At 43.4% G+C, this 26,258-nt stretch overlaps 1 protein-coding gene across 1 annotated transcript in view; it reads left to right on the top strand.

Moving 5' to 3' along the window:
- The window catches only part of LOC120046190 (thyroid hormone receptor alpha-like), a 186,016-nt gene extending 160,034 nt beyond the window's left edge, over positions 1 to 25,982 (top strand). Inside the window, exons 8-12 of the mRNA XM_038991216.1 lie at positions 2,838 to 2,985; positions 3,146 to 3,351; positions 22,321 to 22,467; positions 23,372 to 23,630; positions 23,906 to 25,982. Of these exons, the coding sequence (XP_038847144.1) occupies positions 2,838 to 2,985; positions 3,146 to 3,351; positions 22,321 to 22,467; positions 23,372 to 23,630; positions 23,906 to 24,156 (1,011 nt within the window). The 3' untranslated portion in view covers positions 24,157 to 25,982. The remainder of the gene's footprint in view (positions 1 to 2,837; positions 2,986 to 3,145; positions 3,352 to 22,320; positions 22,468 to 23,371; positions 23,631 to 23,905) is intronic.
- The last annotated feature ends 276 nt before the right edge of the window (positions 25,983 to 26,258 follow it).

Genomic DNA, 26,258 nt, shown 5'->3' with positions numbered 1-26,258 from the left:
CCCAGCCTATAGACAGAAACTAAAACAGGAAACGCCCGTGCTCAGGTCTGTTCAACGCTGGTCCGACCAATCTGATTCCACGCTTCAAGATTGCTTCGATCACGTGGACTGGGATATGTTCCGCATAGCGTCGGACAATAACATTGATGAATACGCTGATTCGGTGAGCGAGTTTATTATCAAGTGCATCGGTGATGTTGTACCCACAGCGACTATTAAAACCTTCCCCAACCAGAAACCGTGGATTGATGGCAGCATTCGTGCAAAAAAAGCGCGAACTACTGCTTTTAATCAGGGCAAGGCGACCGGAAACATGACCGAATACAAACAGTGTAGCTATTCAAGGCAAGGCAATCAAACAAGCTAAGCATCAGTATAGAGACAATGTAGAGTCGCAATTCAACGGCTCAGACATGAGAGGTATGTGGCAGGGTCTACAGTCAATCACGGACTACAAAAAGAAAACCAGCCCCGTCGCGGACCACGATGTCCTGCTCACAGACAAACTAAACAACTTCTTTGCTCGCTTTGAGGACAATACAGTGCCAACAAGACGGCCCGCTACCAAAACCTGCGGGCTCTCCTTCACCGCAGCCAATGTGAGTAAAGCATTTAAACGTGTTAACCCTCGCAAGGCTGCCGGCCCAGACGGCATCCCTAGCTGCGTCCTCAGAGCATGCGCAGACCAGCTGGCTGGTGTGTTTACGGACATATTCAATCAATCCTTATCCCAGTCTGCTGTTCCCACATGCTTCAAGAGGGCCACCATTGTTCCAGTTCCCAAGAAAGCTAAGGTAACTGAACTAAATGACTATTGCCCCGTAGCACTCACCTCCGTCATCATGAAGTGCTTTGAAAGACTAGTCAAGGATCATATCACCTCCACCCTACCTGACACCCTAGACCCACTCCAATTTGCTTACCGCCCCAATAGGTCCACAGACGACGCAATCGCAATCACACTGCACACTGCCCTAACCCATCTGGACAAGAGGAATACCTATGTAAGAATGCTGTTCATCGACTACAGCTCAGCATTTAACACCATAGTACCCTACAAACTCGTCATTAAGCTCGAGACCCTGGGTCTCGACCTCGCCCTGTGCAACTGGGTCCTGGACTTCCTGACGGGCTGCCCCCAGGTGGTGAGGGTAGGAAACAACATCTCCACCCCGCTGATCCTCAACACTGGGGCCCCACAAGGGTGCGTTCTCAGCCCTCTCCTGTACTCCCTGTTCACCAATGACTGCGTGGCCAAGCACGCCTCCAACTCAATCATCAAGTTTGCAGACGAGACTACAGTGGTAGGCTTGATTACCAACAACGACGAGACGGCCAACAGGGAGGAGTTGAAGTCCCTCGGAGTGTGGTGTCAGGAAAATAACCTCACACTCAACGTCAACAAAACAAAGAAGATGATCGTGGACTTCAGGAAACAGCAGAGGGAGCACCCCCCTATCCACATCGACGGGACAGTAGTGGAGAAGGTGGAAAGTTTTAAGTTCCTTGGCGTACACATCACGGATGAACTGAAATGGTCCACCCACACAGACAGCGTGGTGAAGAAGGCGCAACAGCGTAGAAATTAAATGACTGGGGCATATTTGGGAGGGATTGCTGTCACCTCCAGGTAGGTGTTTGTCCCCCTGTGTGCTAAGAGTGTCAGGTTCTTGTCCAGTTCTGGCATTTAGGTCACCACAGACTAGTACATGTCCCAGGGCCTGTAAAGGGTTTATCTCCCCCTCTAGGATGGAGAAGCTGTCATTGTTAAAGCATGGGGATTCTATTGGGGCAATATAGGGAAAACGGGATACCTAGTCAGTTGTACAACTGAATGCCTTCAACTGAAATGTTTCTTCCGCATTTAACCCAACCCCTCTGAATCAGAGAGGTGCAGGGGGCTGCCTTAATTAACATCCACTTCTTTGGCACCCAGGGAACAGTTGGTTAACTGCCTTGCTCCAGCAACCTTTCGGGTTATTGGCCCAACGCTTTAACCACGATGCTACCTGCCGGGTAGCACACAAGGACATTTTTCTCTGTTGAGATAATTTCCTTATTCATTTTGAGCCAGATGTAAAATGTTCCTGTTTTGACTAATTTAATAGAGCGGGTTAGGTCTGCTCTATACCAAATTAGCATACCCCCTGAGTCTCATCCCTGTTTCACACCTAGTAGTTTGGTGGATGGGACTACCAGCGCTCTGTAACCTTGAGGGCAACCAGTGGGTCCATCTCTATACCATATTTCTTGTAGGATGACAATGTCTGTATTTCCAATTTATTTGATGAAGTCTGGGTTCCTGCTCTTTAGGCCAAAGGCAGATGACCTCAGACCTTGTATATTCCAGGATGTCGGTCTGCTTCTCTCTCTCCTGCATCATTGTCTTTTTGCCTCGTGTGAACTCCCACCGTCCCTGTCAAATCCTCCCCCTTACACACACACACACACACACACACACACACACACACACACACACACACACACACACCCACACAAGCCCACAAAAACACGCGCATGCACACGCAGCCACACACACACACCCTCTGGCTCCATAACAGCTCAAGCAAATAACAACGAAGATTGTATTTTTGTTAGATGTTTTTTATCAAGCTGAGAAAGTTGAGAATTCAAAGATGCTCTCTTCACCACTTTATTTCCTGTATGACAGGTGGCACAGGTGGCACAGAACAGTGTTATGCTGAACTATCTCTTTCTCTCTCCTCCCTTCCCTCTATCTTTCTTCCTTCTTCCCTTTCTGTCTCTCTGTTTTGTCTTCACCCTCTCTCTCCCTCACCCCCCCCTCTCTCTTCATCTCGTCCCTCTCGCTCTCCCAGGGTTTCTTTCGGCGGACAATTCAGAAGAATCTCCACCCCGCCTACTCCTGTAAGTACGATGGCTGCTGCATCATCGACAAGATCACCCGCAACCAGTGCCAGCTGTGCCGCTTCAAGAAGTGCATCGCAGTGGGCATGGCCATGGACCGTGAGTGTCTCTCACACACTCACTCACACACACACACATATTACACAATTACACACATTTTACAAGTCATGTGGATGCTTGGACTCGTGACTCCTTGATGTAACTGAAATTATTTTATTTCTCCCTCTTTTTTTCCTTTCCCTCTTTTTCTCTCTCTCAGTTGTCCTGGACGACTCCAAGCGGGTGGCCAAGCGGCGTCTGATCGAGGAGAACCGGGAGAAGAGGAAGAAGGAGGAGATGGTGAAGACCCTGCAGAACCGGCCGGAGCCCACCGGCTCGGAGTGGGAGCTGATCCGCATGCTGACCGAGGCCCACCGCCACACCAACGCACAGGGCTCCCACTGGAAACAGAAACGCAAGTTCCTGGTAAGAGGATGAGCACCGTTCGCCTCGCCCCAATAGGGCTGATAATTTTGCCAGCTTCTGGTTGACTGGCTGGCTAAATGGCTGGTTATAAGTGTTTGTTTGGTTCTCTGTTTTGCTGACTGGCTGGCTGTTTTAGACTCCTTTGTGATAAATTGGGTTTTACGCTAAATAGCGCCGTTAGCATTTACGTTGAGTGCCATCCATCATCTCGACTGCCGATCAGTTACTACTGTTACTACTACAGTATGTCCCCTAGTTCCCATGTTGTCCGGGCTAGTCCTGTCAGGATACCCTGTGGCAGTACTGGTAGGCCTACTGATCTCCATATGTTTTCCATGGGCCAGGTGGCTCTGGGCGCACAGCGGCAGGAAGTGTCAGCCAGGGATTAGGCCTAGCGGGTGCTGGGTTATCAGCTGGCTTCTTCACTCACAGCATGGCTGACACTAAGCCCTGGAAAGAAGCAGGGTGGTTTATTAGCAACGTGCCCCAGTAACGGGTGATCTACCTGGGAGGAAAAGGGCGGGGGTCCCCGAAGCTCACTGTGTATGGCAGGTGTCGTGGTCGGTGTTGCTAGGCAACTGTGTTCAGGAAGTGGCGGGGTGTGAGGGGGAGGAAATGGGACGTTTGGTGTCAACACACATACACCGATAAAGCTACCTCTTCACACACATGTACACACACACTTAAAGATATATTATCTTTCTATGTGTTCTTTTTCACACACACATACGATACAATATCCCTCTCGTACGCCCACATGTGCATGCACGCACATACACATACACACCAGTGTAAGGCCCCAGTTCTCCCATAAAGGCTCTAGATAGAGAGAATCACCCATACCAGAGAGAATCACCCATACCACAGACAATTCACCCGCGAAGCCACAGTCAATTTGCTTGTTTAAACAGCCCTAACCATTACGAGGTGTGTCCAAGCACTGCCAACCCAAACATTGGATTTGAGCAAGCTGCAGGTTATACCAGCCAATATATAAAATAACGCCTTTAAACTGGTGCATGGAGAAACTTGAACTCTTCTATAAATACCTGAACACATATAACATTTAAAACATGTCTAATCCATAAACCTAGAGTTTCTAGACTAGAGACCTTATAGACACTGTAGGTTTGAGATAGCGTGTTACAAGGGTGTAGCAATGGTTTTACTGTGGAGAATTAAGTACTAATGGTTCAATGTGGAGAGAGGGAGTGAGTGACAGAAGGAGAGACAGAGAGAGTGAGACGTGTGTGTGAAATGTGTGTGTATGTGCTTGCGTGTTGGCCACAGCAGTGACATAATGTGTCTCTCTCTGGCGCTGTGGTCGATCTGCTTTTGCTGTGTGTGTGTATGTGTGTGTGTGTGTGTGTGTGTGTGTGTGTGTGTGTGTGTGTGTGTGTGTGTGTGTGTGTGTGTGTGTGTGTGTATTCAAAGCTCAGCAAAAGTGATGACACAATGACATCACACCATAACAGAAATGTCCTATCAACTTATATACACCCCAAAATAGCCTACAACACGGCCCATCAGAATATGCACAGCGATACAAATCACATGTGGCTCTGGGCACAGCAGCGCTAATTTAATGGGACTCAAATGCCGGGCATTAGAAGAATGCTGAGAGCATTCCTGAACCACACCTACTACCAAGATAACACATGTCTAGCCTGAAGTCATATGATTAACCTAACAGATGATTATAGTACTTCACCTCTACCACTGTAATAAAAACAGGTCCGGTACGGAGTACCAGAAAATAAATAGTAGGGGTACGCCGTACTGGTAAAACATGTGGACATATCACAATAATTAAAACAAAGACTCTATTTGTCATTACCGCATGTCAGTCGCATGAAAAATGAGCAAATAGACTTGAAAACTTGTGGAATACGCTCCAAAATGCGGTGTGACTGAGACGCGAGCGTACAGCAGTGTATGCATACATTTTGATGTTTTGTAAGTGATGTCTCTTTGCATTTATCAAATGGCATACAAATGGGAACAGGAGTTGAGAAATATGATTTATTTATTTCCGTATCTTGAGAGAGAATAAAAGTTGACATTCAAGACTAAATGAAATACTATCAGAAACATGTTGGATCGTTTTCACAGCTTTTAATTTCCTTAAAACTGATGTCATTTGGAAATCTCCCTGGTCCCTAAATGTCCTCACTCAGAAATTATAGAGAAAATTGAACCAATCTCAGCGAGATTGTTGATGATTCATTGATCATTCTGTCGATTTATGACATTATTCTGGCGAGCAAGGGCTTATTTAGAGTTCTAGACGAGCATTAAGTAATGACAGAAGAGAAGCTGCATATATCTAATTATAGACAAGTTGGCTAACAAATAGCCTTCCAAATGTCAGAAATTATAAGCAAAAAATACGTACATGAGGCTTAAAAACTGTTTTTTCCCTCACCCCCCGTCGTTTATCTGTTCTTGAGTAACGTGAGCAAGTAGTCTACATAAGCCTTTTGAAGTAATTGTATAACAATCAGATGAAAACATGACTGGTTGTGTTTATGCCACATTAAAAGGTAGGCTAATACATTTGAAAAGTTAAACGACACATCTTTACTATTAGGCCGATGGAGATCCTAATAAAATAATATGGATTCTATAATAGAATTCTATGATTAGACCCATCATTTTTTTAAGCTCGTGCAAACATAGGAGGTCCACATACTGGGAAGAAATAAAATCTACTTTCACCCCTGAATAACACTATTAGCTACAGTATCTAATACAGTTTTATAACAACCTAGTTTAGTCCTTATAGTGAAATAGAGCAGTGGTAAAATTTCCCTTTATATGTCCATTAATATGTTAACTTATCCTATGTGTCATAAAAATAAAAAAAAAACCTCACTGTTACACTCGGGTGACCAGACGTCCCCGTTTTCTGGGGACAGTCCCCGTTTTTGGTGACCTGTCCCCGGCTGGAGCTGTCCCCGGAAATGTCCCCGTTTTTAACTGTGCGTTAAAAACAGAAAAAAGTGAAATATTTTACTTGGCAAGAAAGACCGGGCAGCAGAGCCTACCGGTTGACGTCTCAATCGCGTTGTGCTTGTTTTGTCCAGCAGAGGGGGCTGCTCGCTATAGCAGCTTCATTCACTCTTCTTCTACTAACTACTTGCTCGCGATAGTTTTAGAGAAAACTGCTGTGGAAAACTCGGCCAGAAGCTAGCAAGTGTCAAGTGCATCCACAACATCACCAGAAACGTATTTTCAAGCCAGGTAAACTACCATCGTTTGAGATACTAGCTAGTGATGTTATGTCACAATTTATTATATAGATAGATGATCTGCTCTATAAGGTTTTAAATAGGTTATCCTAGCTAACGTTAGCTATGTAGACTAAGTTAGCTAGCTAAGTTAGCTAGCTACTGTTATGATAGCTAGGTTAAAAAACGTTCACATGTAAACATGCAGTGGACGGGCTATTTTGAAAATATGATTATATTAAATTAATGCACAATTAATTCGGAGAATATTTTTGTAGATTACAATTTTAATGGTTTGGCATTTATAATAAGTAGTGTGAAAATATATTTAGAAATGTTCATGGATAACATTAGTAGTGGAGAGAAAGGAGAGGAGGAAGAAGAGTGAAGGAGACAGAGGAGGAAAGGTAAAGATATGGTTACAGAGCCTGCCAATTTATTATTCCAAACAATGTTTTTGAGATCAAATACAAAAATGAGGCAAGCAATGGGAATCTGTTAACCAAAGTATTTTATCTAATAGTATGCTGTTTATTAATACAGATTGGAGAGAAAGGAGAAGGAAAAATTAAGGGAGTAAAAAGAGTGAAGCAAGGAGAGTGTAGAAGAGTGAGGTGGAGAGGTGAAGAGAAGGAAAGGAAGATGAGTGAAGAAAAGAGAAGGAGAAAGATTTGAGGAGAAGAAAAAGTTAAGAGAGTAAGAAGAGTGACACAAGGAGAGTGAAGAACAGACAGAGGAGATACAATGACTCTTTCCAAGAAACGGAAATGCACTTTTTATGAAAAACATGAGAGAATTTCCATTCATACGCTCAGGTCAAGACGATAGAATTGTTCACCGCACCCTTTGTAATTCCTCTCTTTCAATTGGCAGCCGGAGAAGAACGGCAGTGGTAGAACATCAGCAGACGAAAAAGCATAAAGCCTCTCTGATTGCCCGTGTTGGTATGCCCTCTGTCACCACATTCTTCAAGAACGTAGAGCCTTCCCAAGAAGAATATGGTTTAGCTGTGCAGGAGGGTGTCTTTGCATACGTGTGACACAATCATAGTTACAGATCTATGGACTGCACAGCACAACTGACACGGAAGCTTTGTGAGCCAAAGTTTACATGTGCTAGGACAAAATGTGAAGCCATAGTGAGTAACGTGTTAGCACCATGGGCAACTACTTTGGTAACACAGGACCTAGAACAGGTTGAATGTGTGTCCCTGTCCATTGATGCGTCCAATCATGGACATGTAAAGCTGCTGCCAATAGTAGTCAGATATGTAAGATATATGAGGGCAGCACATCTGTGGAAACAAAACGGCTTGATTTTGTTGAATTGAATGGAGAAACAGCAGAGGAAATTGCAGCTGAGGTCCTGGTGGTCATCCAAAAATGGAACCTGGAAAACATTCTCTGCCGACAACAAATACTAACTTTGGAGGACTGAATAGGCTGGGGAGGGTCAATGTCCATAACAAAGTAAAAAATACTCTGCAGCTGGAGGTGATTGACTTAGGTTGTCCTGCCCACATCATTCATAACACGGCCAGAACAGCTTTGGATATGATGTTGAGTACCTGCTCACAAAGATATTTGGATATGTTTATATTTTCACCGTCAGAGTAGAAAGACTGAAGGGCTTTTGTGAGTTTGTTGGCCAGGAGTACCATAACATTTTAGGACACAGCAATGTTCGCTGGATGTCCATGCTCCCTGCTCTAGAAAGAGTGCTGAAAATGTATGTGCCATTGAAATCCTTTTTTATTTCTGAAGACAAATGCCCTGTTGTCCTGTGAACAATGTTCAAAGATCCACTGACTGAACTTTGGCTGGCCTTTGTCCATGGAAACTTGACCGTATTCAGTGACACGATCAAGATGCTTGGAGGCCAGGACCACTGTGCTGTGGAGTCCGCTGCAATTCTGAGAAACGTTGAGGCAAAATTCACTGCAAGACGTGATGACAACTTCATTCCAGTTTTGGTCAGAGGACTTCTGAGAGAGCTAGAGGAAAATGGAGCCATGTCTAAAGAGAGCTTTCTCAAAACATCACAATCATTCTTCACTATGGCTGTGAACTACTTGCAAGCATGGGGAAAGCACACAGATAATCTAAAAGATTTACATTGTCTCCTTTTAAAAAGGCAACCTCTGCGTGAAGAGATCCAGAAGGAAGCAGGCACACTGCGGGAAAAATGCCCCAATGTGACCATCAATGAGGATGCATTGTGTGACGAGGTTACTGGCCTGCAAGAGTTCCTAAAGGGGGGTCGCTTGAAGAATGGAAAACATCTGAGACACCGTTTAGTCAGAGATGGAGCACGGTGGTTACCCACTTCAAAGAGAATGACATCCCACACACTAACCTGGCTAGATTAGCGTCTGTTGTCATGTGCTTACCTGGAAGTAATGCACCAGTCGAGAGAGTGTTCTCCCAAATGAATGATCTATGGACAGCAGCAAGAAATAGCTTCACTGTTCCTACCATCAAGGCCATGCTTATTGTGAAGATAAACTTCAACCTCCCCTGCCAGGAGTTCATGGAGAAGCTGGCCAAAGACAGAGCAATCCTGAAGAAGATACATTCTTCTGAGAAAAATACAGATTAGGTTGGTATAAGTATATTATGTAGTTACCAATCTCATCAGCATCTTATTTCTTTATTATGTTAAGTATTTCACATATACTATTGTCTGTTTTTTCAATTTTGCTCATGTTTTCTTCTGCTCTTATTCTACCAGGACCACTGAATGGCTGTTCAGATCGGACAGTTCTGTCTTGTCTGTAGTGTTTCTGTAATATAGTTGTTTTCTCTGTATCACAGTGTGCCTGTTAAACTAAATAAATGAAACTGGAATTGTCCCCCTTTTTTATTTCATAGATAATATAACATTGGCTATTTTAATGATATATTGACCACCGAATCTGGTCACCTTATGTTACACGCAAATACGAGCGTTTCTGCATCTCACCGGTAGAAACGGGCCAGCTACATTTCGTGGTTGTAAGCAAACGACAATATCCAGATTTCATAGTGATTTCAGGACGTAGTACCGCCCTGTGGAGATGTATCCAATTGATGTGAGAAATATAAAAATGTCTGTGTTTGTAACCAGCACTTTCAGCCAGAGTATTTCAAAACGGAACTGACGTCTCAACTGATGATTTTGCCATGTCGTCGACTGTTGAAAAGTGATGCTATTCCATCAATTTCCTCCTTCACTTCAAAGAGGAAGGGATCCAATCCGCCAACATCAACGCAGCAGAAAAAAAGTAAAGCTGAGGTAACGTTGCTAGCATTACCTAGCTAACTAACTAGCTAGCAAACTACATTTCTTTATCTAAACCAACATTTTGATAACTAGCTTTCACAATACGCTGGCTAGACATTCCAAAGCATATCAATGTAATTAGCCAGCTGCTATCTGGTGATGTGATTTTGTAACTTGCAAGTTAACGTTAGCTAGCTAACTACTGCAGAGACTAATGTTGTGTTCAATTTAGAGTCCGATTCCAACAACATCAGCAGTGGCATCAAGCTCAGCACCAGGAACTAGTGTAAGTCACCTAAAATACCATACGAAAATCTACCAAATCTTTCCATGACTCCATGATGAGCAATTAAATCTACTGGAGCTAGGCATAAACATGGTCCGTGTCTTGTTATAGTTGGTGTGTTTAGAAGTAGGCTACAACCTCTACTGTAGTTTTCTCTGTATTATGGAAGATTTGTTGATTGTTCATGCAAGGCTTGAAGTCTACATTTGCGAAAAGGAGGTATTAGTAAGGAGGGGATGGTGTGGTTGACTGGCTGGTCTGTTGGGGGTGGGTATTGTGTGTTTCAAGGTTAGTATGCATGATCCATTGACGTTATGGGGGGTGGGTGAATATAGTACCTTGTTTGAGCGTTTATTGATGGGGACAAAGTAGTAAAATGTTGGCTAATCACTGACTACTGTGTGTCATAGAGACTAATCCTGCTGCTGATGATTAATCCTGCCGACCATGACCATGACACCAGCTTTAGTAGTACAGAGCCTTTAGACCCATTGGATGACAACATTCAGATTGGAATAAACTCAAGGCCAACATCATCTGACTTTGAACCAAGCCAGAACAGCCAAGGGTATTTATGAAAGCACAATATCACCAATACACTAAACTGTCTACAAGACAAGTGCTCCTCAAATGTTTCACACCCTTGCAATCAGTTATTAGGCATGGGGGAAGAGTAGCCCAATATTGGACTAAAGGAGGCTAGCGTTACTCTTTTTAGTCCAAGGACCTTACATGTTCTGTTTTAAAGGGCGAATTGGCTCTGGAAGCTAAAACAGCCAAATACTCCATCTATACGTGAATCGATTCTCAATTGTGGTACATTTCTAGAAACATAAATCCCTATACTTTCTTTTTTTTTTTTTTTACTCTGTTTATTAAGTTTTACACACACAGACAAGACAAAGCAATATAAATAATATACTCAACTAGAAAAAATACAAATAATACATAAATAAAATAAAAAAAATAGCTTTAAAGATACCATACTTTAGACACGTTAAACACACCAGGCAGAAGGCTACAAAGGTTAAAGGGCAATCTATAGTATAGGGACAGAGCAAACACCTCACCATTGTTCCTGTAAACAGTCAAGGGATGGGGTGGAGAAATGCAACCACTCACAGACAGTCAAGGCCACAGACCAACCATCCACTGGACCAAAAATAAAAAGTTTACAATGCTTTAAAATAAAAAATGAATAATAATAATTTTATGTAGGCGTGAACAAAATTTAAAAATAACTGGGAAAAACAAGCTCACACCTTAGTCTCTGCCCGGGCAAGATGAACAAGGCATCCGCAGGTCACAATCAATAAGCACATCAACCTTAATGCCCCCCACCCCCACCCCAGAAAAAACACAGAGAAATGCTCATCCAACCCCTAAGTCACAGGGGGGTCAAATACAGACTTATTTTGGTTTTAATAGGAATGCCATCAGAGGATGGACTGTTTAAAGTAAGACCGGAATGGAGCCCAAGCCTCATTAAACAGTTTGGGGTTCCCACGTGAATTGAATTGAATTTTTTCTAGTTTCAGAGAGCACAACACATCTCTCACCCAATATTTATAAGACGGGGTAGCTGCCATCTTCCAGTTCTGTAGTATTAGCCGTCTAGCTAAAAGAGTTGTATAAGCAACAGTGTCCGACTGGATTCTTGACAGTGGGGTACCTATGGGCAGTACTCCAAAAAGGGCTGTAAGGGGAGAGGGATCTATAACAGTGTTATATATATCAGAGAAACATTTAAATATTAATTCCCAGAAACCTGACAGTTTGACAGCCCCAGAACATATGCAACAGTGTGGCTGGTTCAATTTTACATCTGACACAGGTAGGATCAAAATCAGAGAATATTCTTCCAAGTCTGGCCCCAGACCAGTGGATACGGTGAACCACCTTGAATTGAATGAGGCTGTGTCTAGTGCTAAAAGAGGACGAATGCACCCTGCGCAGCACAGATTCCCAGGTGTCTTCCCCAAGTTCCTCCCCCAAATCCTTTTCCCATCGAGTCTTTAAAGGCACCAAAGAAGGGTTTTGTAAGTCATGAATGATTGCATATACATCTGAAATTGCGCCCCTAGGAAGCTTGTTCAGCTCCAGGATGCTCTCTATAGCTGTATTCGCAGGCCTATGGGGAAATTCAGGTGTGTTAGCTCTGACAAAGTTCCTAGTCTGGAGATAGCGGAAAAAGTGGGATTGGGGGAGGTTGAACCTTTCCTGTAGCTGAGCAAAAGAGGCAAATGTATCATCAAATAATAATTGGGCTAGTGAGGAGAGGCCTAGTGAGTGCCAGATGCCAAAAGCCCCATCATTCAAAGATGGAGGAAATAAAATGTTCTGATTGATTGGGCCTGATAGAGAAAAGCCTCGGAGGCCAAAGGCTAAACGGAACTGATTCCAAATTTTAAGAGACTGCTTTACAATTGGGTTGACACACCTTTTGCCTAGGGACACTGGGAGAGACGAGCACAACACAGAAGAAAGTGCAGCAGGTTTACACGATTCAGACTCCATCTGGACCCAGAGTGGTCTAGGGCCAGTAGGATCAGTCTGCAGCCAAAACAGAAGGGCTCTGAAATTTGCAGCCCAATAGTATGCCTGAAAATTTGGTAGAGCTAAACCCCCCAATGACTTAGGCTTCTGTAAATGTTTTCTACCAATCCGTGGTACCTTGCCATCCCAAATAAAATGCATGAATGTTTGATCCAGTGAAATAAAAAAAGATTTTGGAATAAAAATGGGTAAACATTGAAATAAATATAGAAATTTGGGCAACACACTCATTTTAATGACATTAATCCTTCCGATAAGAGAAAGAGGTAGCGAATTCCAAAAAGTAAAAGATTGTTTCAAACTGTCTGCTAGAGCAACCAAGTTTTCCTGAAACAGATTTGAATATTTCCTTGTCACTTTAACTCCCAAGTAGGTGAATTGATCCCGGACAATCCTAAACTGAGAACTTGTAAAAGAGCACTTTAAAGCAGCCTTGTTTACAGGAAAAAGCTCACTCTTGCCTAGATTCAGCTTGTACCCTGAGATTGATCCAAACCTTTTAAGAACAGATAAGGCGCGTGGCAAAGAGGTATCAGGGTTAGAGATAAACAAAAGGAGGTCATCCGCATATAGCGAGACTTTCTGCTCTGAGCCCGTCCTGATTATTCCTTGAATGGCATCATTAGAGCGTAGTGCAATGGCGAGAGGTTCGATTGCCAAAGCAAACAACAAGGGGGAGAGTGGACAGCCCTGTCTGGATCCGCGGTGCAAGGGAAAATAGTCAGAGGACAAGTTGTTAGTCCGTACCGAAGCCATGGGGGAAAAATAAAGAATCTTTATCCACGCAATGAATTTGGGGCCAAAGCCAAATCTATAAAGGGTAGCTGTTAGGTAATCCCACTCAACGCGGTCAAACGCTTTTTCTGCATCAAGTGAGACCACCACCTCTGGGTCCTCCGACGCTGGGGAGTACAGTATATTCATAAGGCGCCTAATATTGAAAAACAAATGCCTATTTCTCACAAAGCCAGTCTGGTCAGAGTGTATTACTTGGTGCAGCGAGCCTTCCATACGGATGGCTAAAAGCTTGGCTAGGATTTTGTAATCACAGTTTAAAAGCGAGATTGGGCGATAGGATCCACATTCCAGGGGGTCTTTGTTTTTCTTTAATAGTAATGAAATTGAAGCCTGATAAAGACTAGGCGGTAGCTTTGAGGTATTAAGGCACTCTGCAAATAGTCGAGACAAGAATGGGCAAAGCAGACCAGAAAACGTCCTGTAAAATTCGGTTGGAAAACCATCCGGACCCGGTGATTTACCACTTTTCATTGCGGACACTGCTGTTGCAATCTCCTCAGGTGTAAATTCTTCTTCTAGACAGTCATGGGTGTCTGTATCAATCGAAGGCATATTCAGGCCATTAAAGAAGGAATCAATCAGCAAAGGGTCTTGAGGGGATTCAGAGGTGTATAGCGCAGAGTAAAATTGTTTGAATTGATCATTGATCTCTTTATGTATAACTGTGGTGGCACCAGACGGGGTCCTTATTTGTGGGATTAAACGTGAGGCCTCAGATTTACGGATCTGATGTGCAAGGAGTTTACTGGCCTTGTCGCCTTGTTCATACACTCTGTACCGAGCTCGCAAGAGTAACTGTTCAGCTTGCCTGGTAGAAAGCTCATCAAATTCAGATTGGAGTAGTTGGCGCTCTTTATGCAGATCAGAGGAAGGAACCGTAGCATACTTCTCATCCAATGTGGCTATGGATTCGCTCAGGTCCCGAAGTCGCTGAGAGCGAACTCTGTTTTGGTTGGCTGTATAAGAAATAATTTGGCCACGTAGGTATGCTTTGAGAGACTCCCATATGGTAGAGCAGGACATACCTGGTGTTGAATTAGTTTCTAGGAATAAGGTGATTTCAGAAGAAATGAAATTGACAAACTCCTAATCTGAGAGTAAAATGGGGTTAAGACGCCATTGATAACACATAGGAGGTCGCTGGGGAAACTCTAGTTCAAGCACTAATGGTGAATGGTCAGAAATAACAATACTCTTGTAAGTACACTGCCGAAGGTTAGGCAGAAGTTTTTTGTCCAAAAAGAAGTAATCAATCCGGGAGTATGTTTGATGAACATGAGAATAAAAGGAATACTGTCTATCTGTAGGATGTAGGAAACGCCAGGCCTCAAACATGGCATATTTCTGAAGAAAGGCTTGAATAAGTAGGGCACATTTAGATGGGCCTGTAGTTGTTCGTGAGGACTTGTCAAGAACTGGGGACATTTTGCAGTTGAAATCCCCCCCTAAAATCAACAAATGAGAATCTAAATTGGGTATAGCAGACAAAAAGGAAGAAATTAAACTTGTGTCATCCCAATTGGGAGCATAAACACTAGCCAAAACAAGAGGGGTAGAAAACAGTTTACCGGTTACTATGACGTATCGTCCCTTAGGATCAGCGATAACCTCAGAAGCTACAAAGGGAGTAGCTTTATCAACCAAAATGGCAGCCCCTCTTGATTTACTATGAAAGTTAGAGTGGAACACTTGACCAATCCAGTCCTTACGCATCCTAAAGTGCTCACCAGTCCTCAAGTGAGTCTCTTGTAGAAATGCAACATTTGTGTTCAAACCCTTTAAGTGTGTCAACACCCTCTTACGCTTCACTGGGTTATTAACCCCTTTGATGTTCCACGAAATGTACTTGATCGCATTGTTTCGGCCCCTCTGGGCATTCCCGTTATACAACCCTGTCATTAGAGCATAGAATGGAAAAGCAATGAGCGCCCAAAAACCCCAGAATAACTTGTCTCAGAGTAATAATGTACGGTGGTAGATGTTTGGAAAAAGTACAGAAAAAAAAACAAAAAGACAGAATGACAACATTAGAACTGAACAATTCAACCCCTCCCCCCACCCCCTCCCCCCATCCCAGACAATACCTCCCCAAACGAGGTACAAGCCTAAATAGAACATGTTCTCTTCGCACAGTATGTCTGTGAGAGTGCGGTCTTAAACCTAAACCCACAGTCCCGCTCTTTAAAGTCACGTTTTGTTAGTGGATCAAACAGCAAAAAGAGATAATCATTTTTTAAATAAATAAAAATAAAAGTGAATCCCTTGTGCAGACGAAATTACAAAAGCACCACTTGTAGATGTATATAATTATATTCCCAGTCTTATAACAGGCATTTGAGAGAGAAAATAAATAAAATAAATAAAATGTATAAAGGCTCTCAGCCGAAAACCTAATTTGAAGTAAGGAAATCGTAGTAAGACAATCGAAAATAATAATAATTATTATTATTATAATAGTTGTCTAGTTGAATGCTGAGACAGCTTACAACCAAGACCAAAAAACTACGTGTGCGCAACGTTGAACGCTTGCTGGGCATAAATGACGCTCAGAACTTTTAAAATTTAAGTGAAGACCCCAAAAAACGTGTCGCCTCGGGAAGCATTTACTGTTTACTGGGTCAATGCAAACGGATGCAGTAAACAAATAACCAAGAATATTTTGAGTCACTGAGACACTATGTAAACAAACTGAATAGGTGAGCAAGACAGCCTAGAAACACAGGAGTAAACTAAAACCTCAATACAATGAAATTAAAATGACTGAATGCTTGTAAGGCAAGCACACTAGATGATCAAAACATTAGATCACATCAAATAAGCCTGAATGGGTTCGCCAACTCCCCAACTATACAAAATTAGCATGTTGTAGCTAAACATAATTGTACCACAGGTGGGTTACTTACTATCCACAGTTCGCAAGCAACAGTTGCTGAACTATGAGCAAGTTCAAGACTTCTTGATGTGACGTTGAATGTGAGAGAGAGCCTCATCCGGAGATTCAAATGTGTAGTCTTTACCATCATGAGATAGCCATAAACGGGCCGGGAATCGCAGTCCGTACTTCACACCTGGATGGTCCCGAAGTAGTCGTTTGGCCTGTCCGAAAGCTGCGCGCTGCCTGGAAACAGTGGGGGAGTAGTCCTGGTAGATGGAGAAGCTCTGTCCTTGAAAGCTCAGAGTGGTATTGCGGGCTCGTCGGAGAATCTCCATCTTCTCATGGAAAAAGTCCACTCGAAGAATTATGTCACGGGGCCTCTCCCCATCCCGGGGCTTTGGGCGCAGCGACCGGTGGGCACGATCAATCAGGGGCTTTTCATCTAAGGCAAGAACATCCTTCAGCAGCCCAGAAACGAAATCCGTGGCGTGAGGCATTTCCGCTGACTCTGGGACTGATACAAGTCTCAGGTTATTGCGGCGAGAGAATCCCTCTAAACTTACACAGCTCTCCTTCACCTTTTTCAAATCCGCAGCTAGGCGTTTCACGTCAGCCTCCAGGGATGTAGTTAAGTCGGAGACATTTGTAGCGGAGGTCTCCAGTGCTGCAATCGTTGTAGTGTGCGACGCCATTGTTGTTTTGAGTGATGTGATTGCTGGCACCGTCTCGTTCCGCAGGATGGTTAGATCTGCTTTTAAAGTATCAGAAACCTCCTTTATTCGGGCCTCAATCGTAGCAACCACCTCCGTTTTCATTTCAACTATCTCAGAGCGTAGTAGTTTGATGGCCTCGAGAATGTTCATTTCAGCGCCGCCAGGCCAAGCTTCCCCCCCGGGTAAAGTGTCAGTCCCCGGGCCGTCAGGCTCAGGAGAGGGCGGTGATGAGAGTGTGTCTTGTAGGCCGGGTTTTCTCAAAGTCATGCTTTTGGCCTTATGTTTCGTCGACATGCTGACATTTGGAAGTAAAGTAGTCTTGGTTTTTACGGGAAGGGATCACCAAAATAATATATGAAAATAAATACGGTTCTGCTGCAAAATTCACATAAACTTTAAAAATACCACGGGAGCAAACGGAAAACACGTCAGTCGCACATGGCGTCCCTCCAATCCCCCCCAAATCCCTATACTTTCATATCACAATTTCACAAATGCAAAATACACACTTACTGTTTTAACACAGCTGCAGCCAACATTATTTTCCAGTGACAACACGTTTGTGGTGTCTGTCTTCCATTTACACACAGGTGTGAATCAATTGAACCTATTGTTTGTTTAACATTATTTCTCGCCGATATGAAAGATAAGGTCCTTATGCTTCCAAAATCGTACTGCAAGCGATGCGTGTTAATGTTCAGACGGAGCGTCGAGGCTCTTAACAAAACTCCCCCTTAAAGAAGACACCTTCGTCCAATTACTTTTATATGTAATAGAACTAAGAGTCATGGGGCTAGGGGGAGAGGGGCTGTTAGTACACCCTTCTAGCCTATTCACTCTATTGTTGGCAGTGCTTGTCTACTCAACTGCACAACTGTAGGTGCACATGCACAACAATACATGACTAGACTGTCTACAAGTCAAACTTCACATCTTTGCTAACAGCCCATCTCAATGCCCCATTATTGACTTTAAGTGTAAAAAAAAAACAGTCTACTGTAGCCTTTTTTGTTTATAGATTAACATGGTTTATTTTATGGTTACACATTCTCATGATCAGTCTTCATGTCTTTTCAAGGAGACTTGCAGTACATATAAATCATCTGCAAGAGGTCAAAGCAGTGGGTGGTGAAGAACATCACCACAGCGCCAAAGCCTGCTAAACCAGCTGCCATTACCCAACACGACGTTCAGCACAAGAACATTCTGGAACCTGCCTGGAACATTCAACCAACGAATCATCCATATTCAGTGTGACTGATGCTGTATTATAATATAGAATGCCTAGTATGGTCAACTGCATTGTGGTATAGTTATTGCTAGCTGTTGAACATATGTATATAATGGTGTTTTATATATATATTTTTTACAAGTGTTCTGACAAGTGACTAAATGATTCCAGCTGCATCAGAAACCAGTAGTGCTGACTTTAAATTCATTGTGATATTCATGAAATGTACTTGGGTAAACTAGCTTCAATCTTACTGCTAAAACAAATGATGAAGGGTGGTGGTGTATCATTTAAACTTGAATTTGTTGGCAAGTAAACATGTTAAAATAAAACAGATTTGTCTTCAAGACAAAGTTTATTTGCTCTGGAGACCGAGGTGAGTTTACATGCAGGAAGTTATGGCAATGTATGACATACTGTATATACAGTAGAAAAATATATACTAATGCTTATAATAAATACTAGTTCTACAATGGGAATACTTGCATACAGTGGCTTCAAAGTATTTACACCCTTGACTTTCCACATTTTGTTGTGTTACAGCCTGAATTGAAAATGTATTACATTTATATATATTTTTTGTCACTGGCCTACACACAATATCCCATAATGTCATAGTGGAATTATGTTTTTCAAGATTTTTACAAATGTCTAAAAAAGCTGAAATGTCTTAAGTCAATAAGTATTCAACCCCTTTATGGCAAGCCTAAATAAGATGCACTATGCAGAAATCGCTCTGCCATTTCCTGGATGCTAAAATTCTAAGACCAATTTCAGTTTGAGACAAAACAAGCAAGTATAGCGTAGAGAATCATTGTACCATCTAAACCACTGAAATATCTGTTTTGAAGCTGGTGTGTAAAATTAAACTTAAGTACGGGAAGCATCTTAGATTTTCTTTCAATGAGAATGACAGATCTATAACTCACATTTCTAATTGAATTTGGTCGGGTCGCCCAAAAAGTTACAGGTTTGAAGCTTTAACAATTAACATAATAAGTTGCATGGACTCACTCTGTTTGCAATAATAGTGTTTAACATAATTTTTTGAATTAATACCTCATCTCTGTACATACAATTATCTATCTGTAAGTCCCTCAGTCGAGCATTGAATTTCAAACACAGATTCAACCCCAAAAAAACAGGTTTTCCAATGCCTCGCAAAGTGCACCTAACGTTACTGGTAGATGTGTAAAAAAACAGACATTGAATATCACGTTTTAGCATGCACTTTGGATAAAAAGTGTAACTCTCGAGAGTCATCAACTTCTTTAAATCCAAGTGGTATTGTCTGAGAGAAAGACGAAAAACACTTAGACATTCATGGACAATCACTTTACCATCTGTATTCTTACTGTAGCAGCATGGTGTAGGACACGTTAGCTAGCTACAACATAGCGGTATAGCCAGTCATTCCTTTACTCTCCAACATAATCCAAACTTTTTTCCAGTTTTGCTCCTAATGAGAGGCACTGAGGCTAGCTATAACGTTAGACTACAGTACATTTTAGGTATAGCTAAACTTTGCTAGCTTGGCTTGTAGTGGTACTAGCAAGCCCCGTTATGTCCGAATCAATCACTAAATGGTACTGTACTGAACAACACTGCCTCATGTACAAAATATAGGTTATATTGCTAGCTAATAGCAGCAAAATGACTGTCATTTGCCCTCCTGATTCCTGATCCATCTGGTTTAGGCCGCCGCCGCTGCTTGCTGGTCTCGCAATTATTTTAATCGCTGTCTCAACACGTCTTCAATGTATTCCGGCTAAAATAAATAGGGCTGTCTGTAGGGGTTGGAACCGGTTCAGGGAACAGAACAGAAAACCATCAAATACGTTTTCAAAAATAACAAACAGGGATCCTGGAATGAAAGTGACCCATACTGTTCAGGAACAGTACCGTTATTTTTTGAAGCATGAGAACCGGTTAATAACGTTATTTTATGTTCCAGGCATTTCTTTCTACTCCCAGAACAAAACGCAACAAAGCGCCTATGCAAAGCCCCCACTCTGTCACCCAGAAACGTATTCCATTGTCTGCCTGCAAGGTGAAAATCTTTGCCTGTGCGTGTTTAAACTATCTGCCCCCCGAACGATAGGTTACTGATGTTACGTTGAAGCTTTATTCAGAATATATAGCTTTTTAATTAGCTTGAGAAGAATGAATTTACTTTTTCAATGCTAGTTAAGGATATTATAGGCCTAGTTTTCAAGTTGGATTTATTAACTACAGAGAGGTAAGACGCGTTTTTAATTCTGGTGCCACTCTGCACACAAAAGCTTGCTAGCTCTAGCTTGTTAACTAGCTAGCTCAAAGGACATTCAACGTTTCTCCATAGAAGCCGCTCCTCCTAGGTATAATTCTGTGGACCTAATCCATATAATGCATGTCATAACAAATGCACAGTGCTTCAAGCCTCCTCAAACCCACTTGTCTGTCCATCGTGCACGTAAACAACTAGCTTGCCTGCTGTATACGCACTGATTGGTGAATTAATTTAATGAGCTAAATGTAAAAATAAATAAATAAATAAATGTTGAATTCAGCAGGCTCAATCAACCAATGACGTCTCCTGGCACGAAAAAAAATAATAATACAGCTATAGTGCATAATTATGTCTGAAACACCCTCTCATCACTCATAATTATGTGGGGAGACTGGGAAAACACCCCAAATAGTGTCTAGCGGTGAATTTTCCTTTTAATATACATTTTATACAGTATGTAATGCATTTTGTTAACACTTGCTGTAAGTCGTTCTGGACAAGAATGTATGCTAGTAAATAACTTACATTTAACAGTAGCTAACAAGCCATAGACTACCTTTATCGCCCAGCCACTTGGAATCAAAATCACCGGCCAAATCAAAAAGCTCCAGTCCACTCCACCTCCAGCCCTGTGTCCTGCAGAGGACCCATTATATTATGTCTAACCTATTTGATTGAAGGTCAAGATGGAAAGAGCCCCTCTGCAAATTGAATTGCTTGAGTGATGATGAGGTTGTTTGAGGGCATTGGTTACAATGGATTTTTGACCATTGCTTTTGTGTGCCAGTGCCCCCTGTAATGCCAGTCTGGTCACCCAACCTAGCTTCAAACCCAGTTTGCTAATAGAGTGGTTTAAAAGACAGTAAATGCTTGATCTTTGACCTATTTTAACAAGCGGCTTAGACAGGGTTAACATACTTAGGTTTACCGTCTTTAACCCCTGAATGACTTTGTCAACCTTTGAAACCTAGACAGGTTCATTTTGCAGTTGGTTTGAGTTAGTTCACTACAGAGCTGTAGAATGTGGCTTGTTTTCAGTTGAAATTCGTTTGTTTTTCTGCTTTGTCAAGAGATAACTATTTCTCAATTCTGAAACATAAACACAGCTGTCCTTGAACAACTGAAACTCAGCTTTAGTTAGGCTGAGGAAAATGTATATACTGTAATCAAAGCATTATTGTATTATTCCAATTTTAGGTAATTTCCTGACTCTCGGGCGCATAATCCTGACTCAGTCACGCCATCCATAAGCTTTGTATAGATTGTGCATCCTTAATTATATAAAATAAGACAAAGCCTTATGTTATGTTACATTTCAGCCTTTTCTCAACTCACAATGAAATGGGATGGACTAAGGTTAAGAGTTTAAGCCAGATGTGTCTTTTACAGAGCCCCATAGAATCCCATCTGCTAGTGGTGCATGTAAACCAACCACATATTCTGCATATGACCATGAGCTTTGTATCTATAGGGTGGATTTTCTTTAGTGCTCTAAGAAGTTGTTTACTACACATCTCACCTTCCTCAATTATGTCAACCTTTGTTTTAAAACTATTCAGTCGTAATGTCTGCTATATCTAATTTCACACTTTTGTTGGATGTGCTTAATTCATGGCATCTTACTAGCAACCAAATTAACACACTCTCATAGCATAACAAAGGACTTAACTCAAGTTTCTTGACTTGTGCAGCTGCTGGCTCTCTGTTAACGTGTGTTGTGTGTCCCTGTGTCCCCTGTCCTGTCCCCTAGCCGGAGGACATAGGTCAGTCTCCGGTGGCCCCCACGTCGGACGGAGACAAGGTGGACCTGGAGGCCTTCAGTGAGTTTACCAAGATTATCACCCCTGCCATCACCCGCGTCGTCGACTTTGCCAAAAAACTGCCCATGTTCTCGGAGGTAAAGCCCTGTGTGTGTGGGCGTGGAATGTAAGCCCCCTCAGCACACTGTATGAATCACAGCACATCTAAGGAATACACACACCACAATGAAATGCAATAGGAACTTTGAGGGAATATTGGCACCAAGAATACACTACGTTTATGCATGTAGAAAGTGCATGTTGAAATATGTATAATGTGCATGATGTACATTTTCTCTGACGACACCCTGAGGAACAACGTCACATGGCAAACAAAATGGAATGAGTAAATGTAGACTGCTGCTGATATAACATTATTTTACATACACTACACACGAAGCCTACACCACTGCAGTTGGAAAGTATGTAGACTTACGTAAATGTCCTTTGAAATTCCAATCGAAGAATGGAAAAGTGCCTTCAAGTTAATGTTGTTTACATTCCTTAACCGTCTCTCTTGCCCTTCCTTTCTCCTCCTTTCTCTCTCTGAACTGAAAATGACATGAACAGGCTGCTGCCAGATCTAACCCATCCTATTTGTTACCGAACTGATCAATGCACACACCCAACTATTACACACACACAAACACAGTCTTGCGCGGCTAACCTTGTGGGGACATACAATTAATTCCCATTCAAAATCCTATTTTCCTTAACCCTAACCTTAACCCAAAACCTAACCTTACCCCCAAACCTAACCCCAAAACTAACCCTAGCTCCTAACCATAAACCTAATTCTAACCCTAACACTAATTCTAACCTTAACCCTAAAAAGTAGTTCAACCAAACAGGCACACACACACCTCTGTGCTATCTTACTATTTGATGAAAATCTATGAATTTATATTGGTGTACAATTCAGTCTATTACTGTGACCGACCAATAAACTCTGCTATTACTCTCACGTCTTTCCCTCCTCCCTCTCTCCTCTCCTCTGTCCAGCTGCCTTGTGAGGACCAGATCATCCTATTGAAAGGCTGCTGTATGGAGATCATGTCACTGCGCGCCGCCGTGCGCTACGACCCAGAGAGCGAGACGCTGACCCTTAGCGGCGAGATGGCGGTCAAGCGGGAGCAGTTGAAGAACGGCGGCCTGGGCGTGGTGTCGGACGCCATCTTCGACCTGGGCAAGAGCCTGGCGCAGTTCAACCTGGACGACACGGAGGTGGCGCTGCTGCAGGCCGTGCTGCTCATGAGCTCAGGTGAGGACGGGGTCAAGGGTCAATGGCCAGAGGTCAACTGAGGTCATTCAGGTCAGAGAGGATTCAGGCCGAGTTCCAAATCCACCCCCTAGCCACTACTACCTAGGCACTTTGTGTGGATCTGAAAGAACTATAAGTAAGTATAAATAAAATCTGCTGTACTATTAGCTGAAAACAACTTGGCCTACATCTTTCCCTCTGATAGGCTAGGTGGAATTTTACCCTCTCCGTTTACTGACACTTTTTTCCCTCCTTCCCGTTGCCCTCGGCCACAGACCGCTCGGGCCTGACGAACATTGACAAGATCGAGAAATGCCAGGAGACCTACCTGCTGGCGTTTGAACACTACATCAACTACCGCAAGCACAACATTCCCCACTTCTGGCCCAAGCTGCTGATGAAGGTGACGGACCTGCGGATGATCGGGGCGTGCCACGCCAGCCGCTTCCTCCACATGAAGGTGGAGTGTCCGACGGAACTTTTCCCCCCGCTCTTCCTAGAGGTCTTCGAGGACCAGGAAGTGTGAGTGGCGCCCCCCGCTGCCGAGGAGGAAGTAGTGGGGCGACTTGAGGCATCTTGGGAAAGGAAGGGATGTTTTTCTGAAGCTGGGAAGGATTTTGGCAGGACTTGTGTTTTTCCGACATTTACGTGGTAAACAACAAACAACGCAACCAGCAGCAGGAGTCAAACAAACAGGATTTTCATTTTTTTAACCAACCACCTCTTCATACCTGTTTTTGGGAATCAGTTTGGCGGCCCTCCCTGTCTGAGCACGATGTTTTATCCAGTGGGAGTTGCAGCCCTTTGCCAAGGCGAACACACACAGACACACACACTCTGGCTCCCCTCTCAGAGCCCTATTGGAGGCACCTCAGTTGTCACACATTGCCACTAGATGGTGGTCTTTGCAGGTTTGCACCGTTTGAATTTATGGCAACCATCTTTTAAAACTGGTCAGTTAATTATACTCCCCGAATTAGTGTAAGACAATAATTCAGGAGATACGTCACTGACAACACACCGGGACACACACAGAGGTACTGAGTGTGCCATATAACTCCTACCATAGAGCAAAGCTACTAGTACCTACAATCACGGCTGAACACAACAGCCATTTTCAGACTGGACCGTGAGCATGTTTTTAACCAAGTCAGGTGCTGTATTATAAGGCTACTCCAGTTGTCTGAAATGTGTAAATGTGTAAAACTACAGACCATGGCTCCGTATCTAACTTTGGTTCTGTCATTAGGCAAGCGCCTGTGACTGGCACTCTCTCAAACCCACACACACTGGGCAGACCTGCCTTGTCATTGCCTGTGCTTCTGGTGCCAACAGTAGACCCTCTCATGAATGACAATTGAGCCCTTTTCTCTCCAAGGAAGGTCATAACAGTGAACAAAAGAGAGAAAGAAAGAGAGGCGCCACTGGCAGGAGTTCTCAGAGGATGGGGGGAGAGAGGGGAGAGAGGGAAAAATATAGATTTAATAGCTGGCAAGCAGATTCAGTGCCTGGAGACTGAACAGCATCCTGAATAACACACACACACACACACACACACACACACACACACACACACACACACACACACCTACCCTCAGAAACGCAAAGCCTTATTTACTGTAAACACTGCTGTGCTGTAGCCCTGACCTGCAGGGTAAGTAAGTCTGAATCCGCGCCTGTGTTACTCAGCTCAGTATGGCCCCTCCAGGCTTCCATACTCAGTCGTTGTTACTGTAGGGGTCACTGAGAAAGGGCAAGGCCAATGACGGCTGCCATTTACCTCAAAGTGGGCACACCCTCAAGGCTGGGGCGCCGCCAGGCTCTACCTCACCTCTGGACACAGGGCAGCTGCCCCCAGCCTCCTCCCACACACACACACACACACACATACACTTTTAGGGATACTCAAAAAACACACATAGGCATGTGTGCATACGTACATTAAGACAAATCACACAAACACAGGATACACATTCTCAGTGTTATCACTCAGACAAAAGGAAATACCACTGAAGACAGGAGGGCCTGCCTTTCCCTACGGTCACTTATCTCTTTTTCGGGGGAGGGGAGGATGGTAACCATTATGTTCAGCTTTTCTCTTTTTTGTTATGTGGGACCAAGTTTCTCAATTTGGAATTTGGAATCACTCTTTTTTTTCTGTTGAAACGGAAGCAAATAAATCACGTGACGGAGTACAATGGACAGTCCAGCTGTCGCCCTGGAAGAGGAGCGATACACCGTGAGGAAGCGTAGAACTCCAAGGTGGCCAGGCCGTAACTGGCTGTGTTTACCACTGTTTTTGAGGGAAAAAATTTCAAATACAACCTATTTTTATTGAATGCCAAGCAGTAGTTTTTGAACGAGTGAACGAGGCGGAGGGAGGGAGGGATGAATGGACAGATGGGTTTCAGCACCCCGGGAGCATGTGGATGAACGCCTAAAGACGCGGAGCGATGGGCGGGATCGGGATGGCGGGTACTCAAAGCAGATGGCCAAGCGTCGCTGCCTCGACCTCAACCGCCGTAGGAGGAGTCCAAACTCAACCTCAACCGCCGTAGGAGGAATCCAAACTCAACCTCAACCGCCGTAGGAGGAGTCCAAACTCAACCTCAACCGCTGGAGGAGGAG

Source organism: Salvelinus namaycush, chromosome 4 (assembly GCF_016432855.1).
Source record: "Salvelinus namaycush isolate Seneca chromosome 4, SaNama_1.0, whole genome shotgun sequence".
Classification (NCBI taxonomy): Eukaryota; Metazoa; Chordata; class Actinopteri; order Salmoniformes; family Salmonidae; genus Salvelinus; species Salvelinus namaycush.
This window is presented reverse-complemented; position numbering and strand designations above follow the sequence as displayed.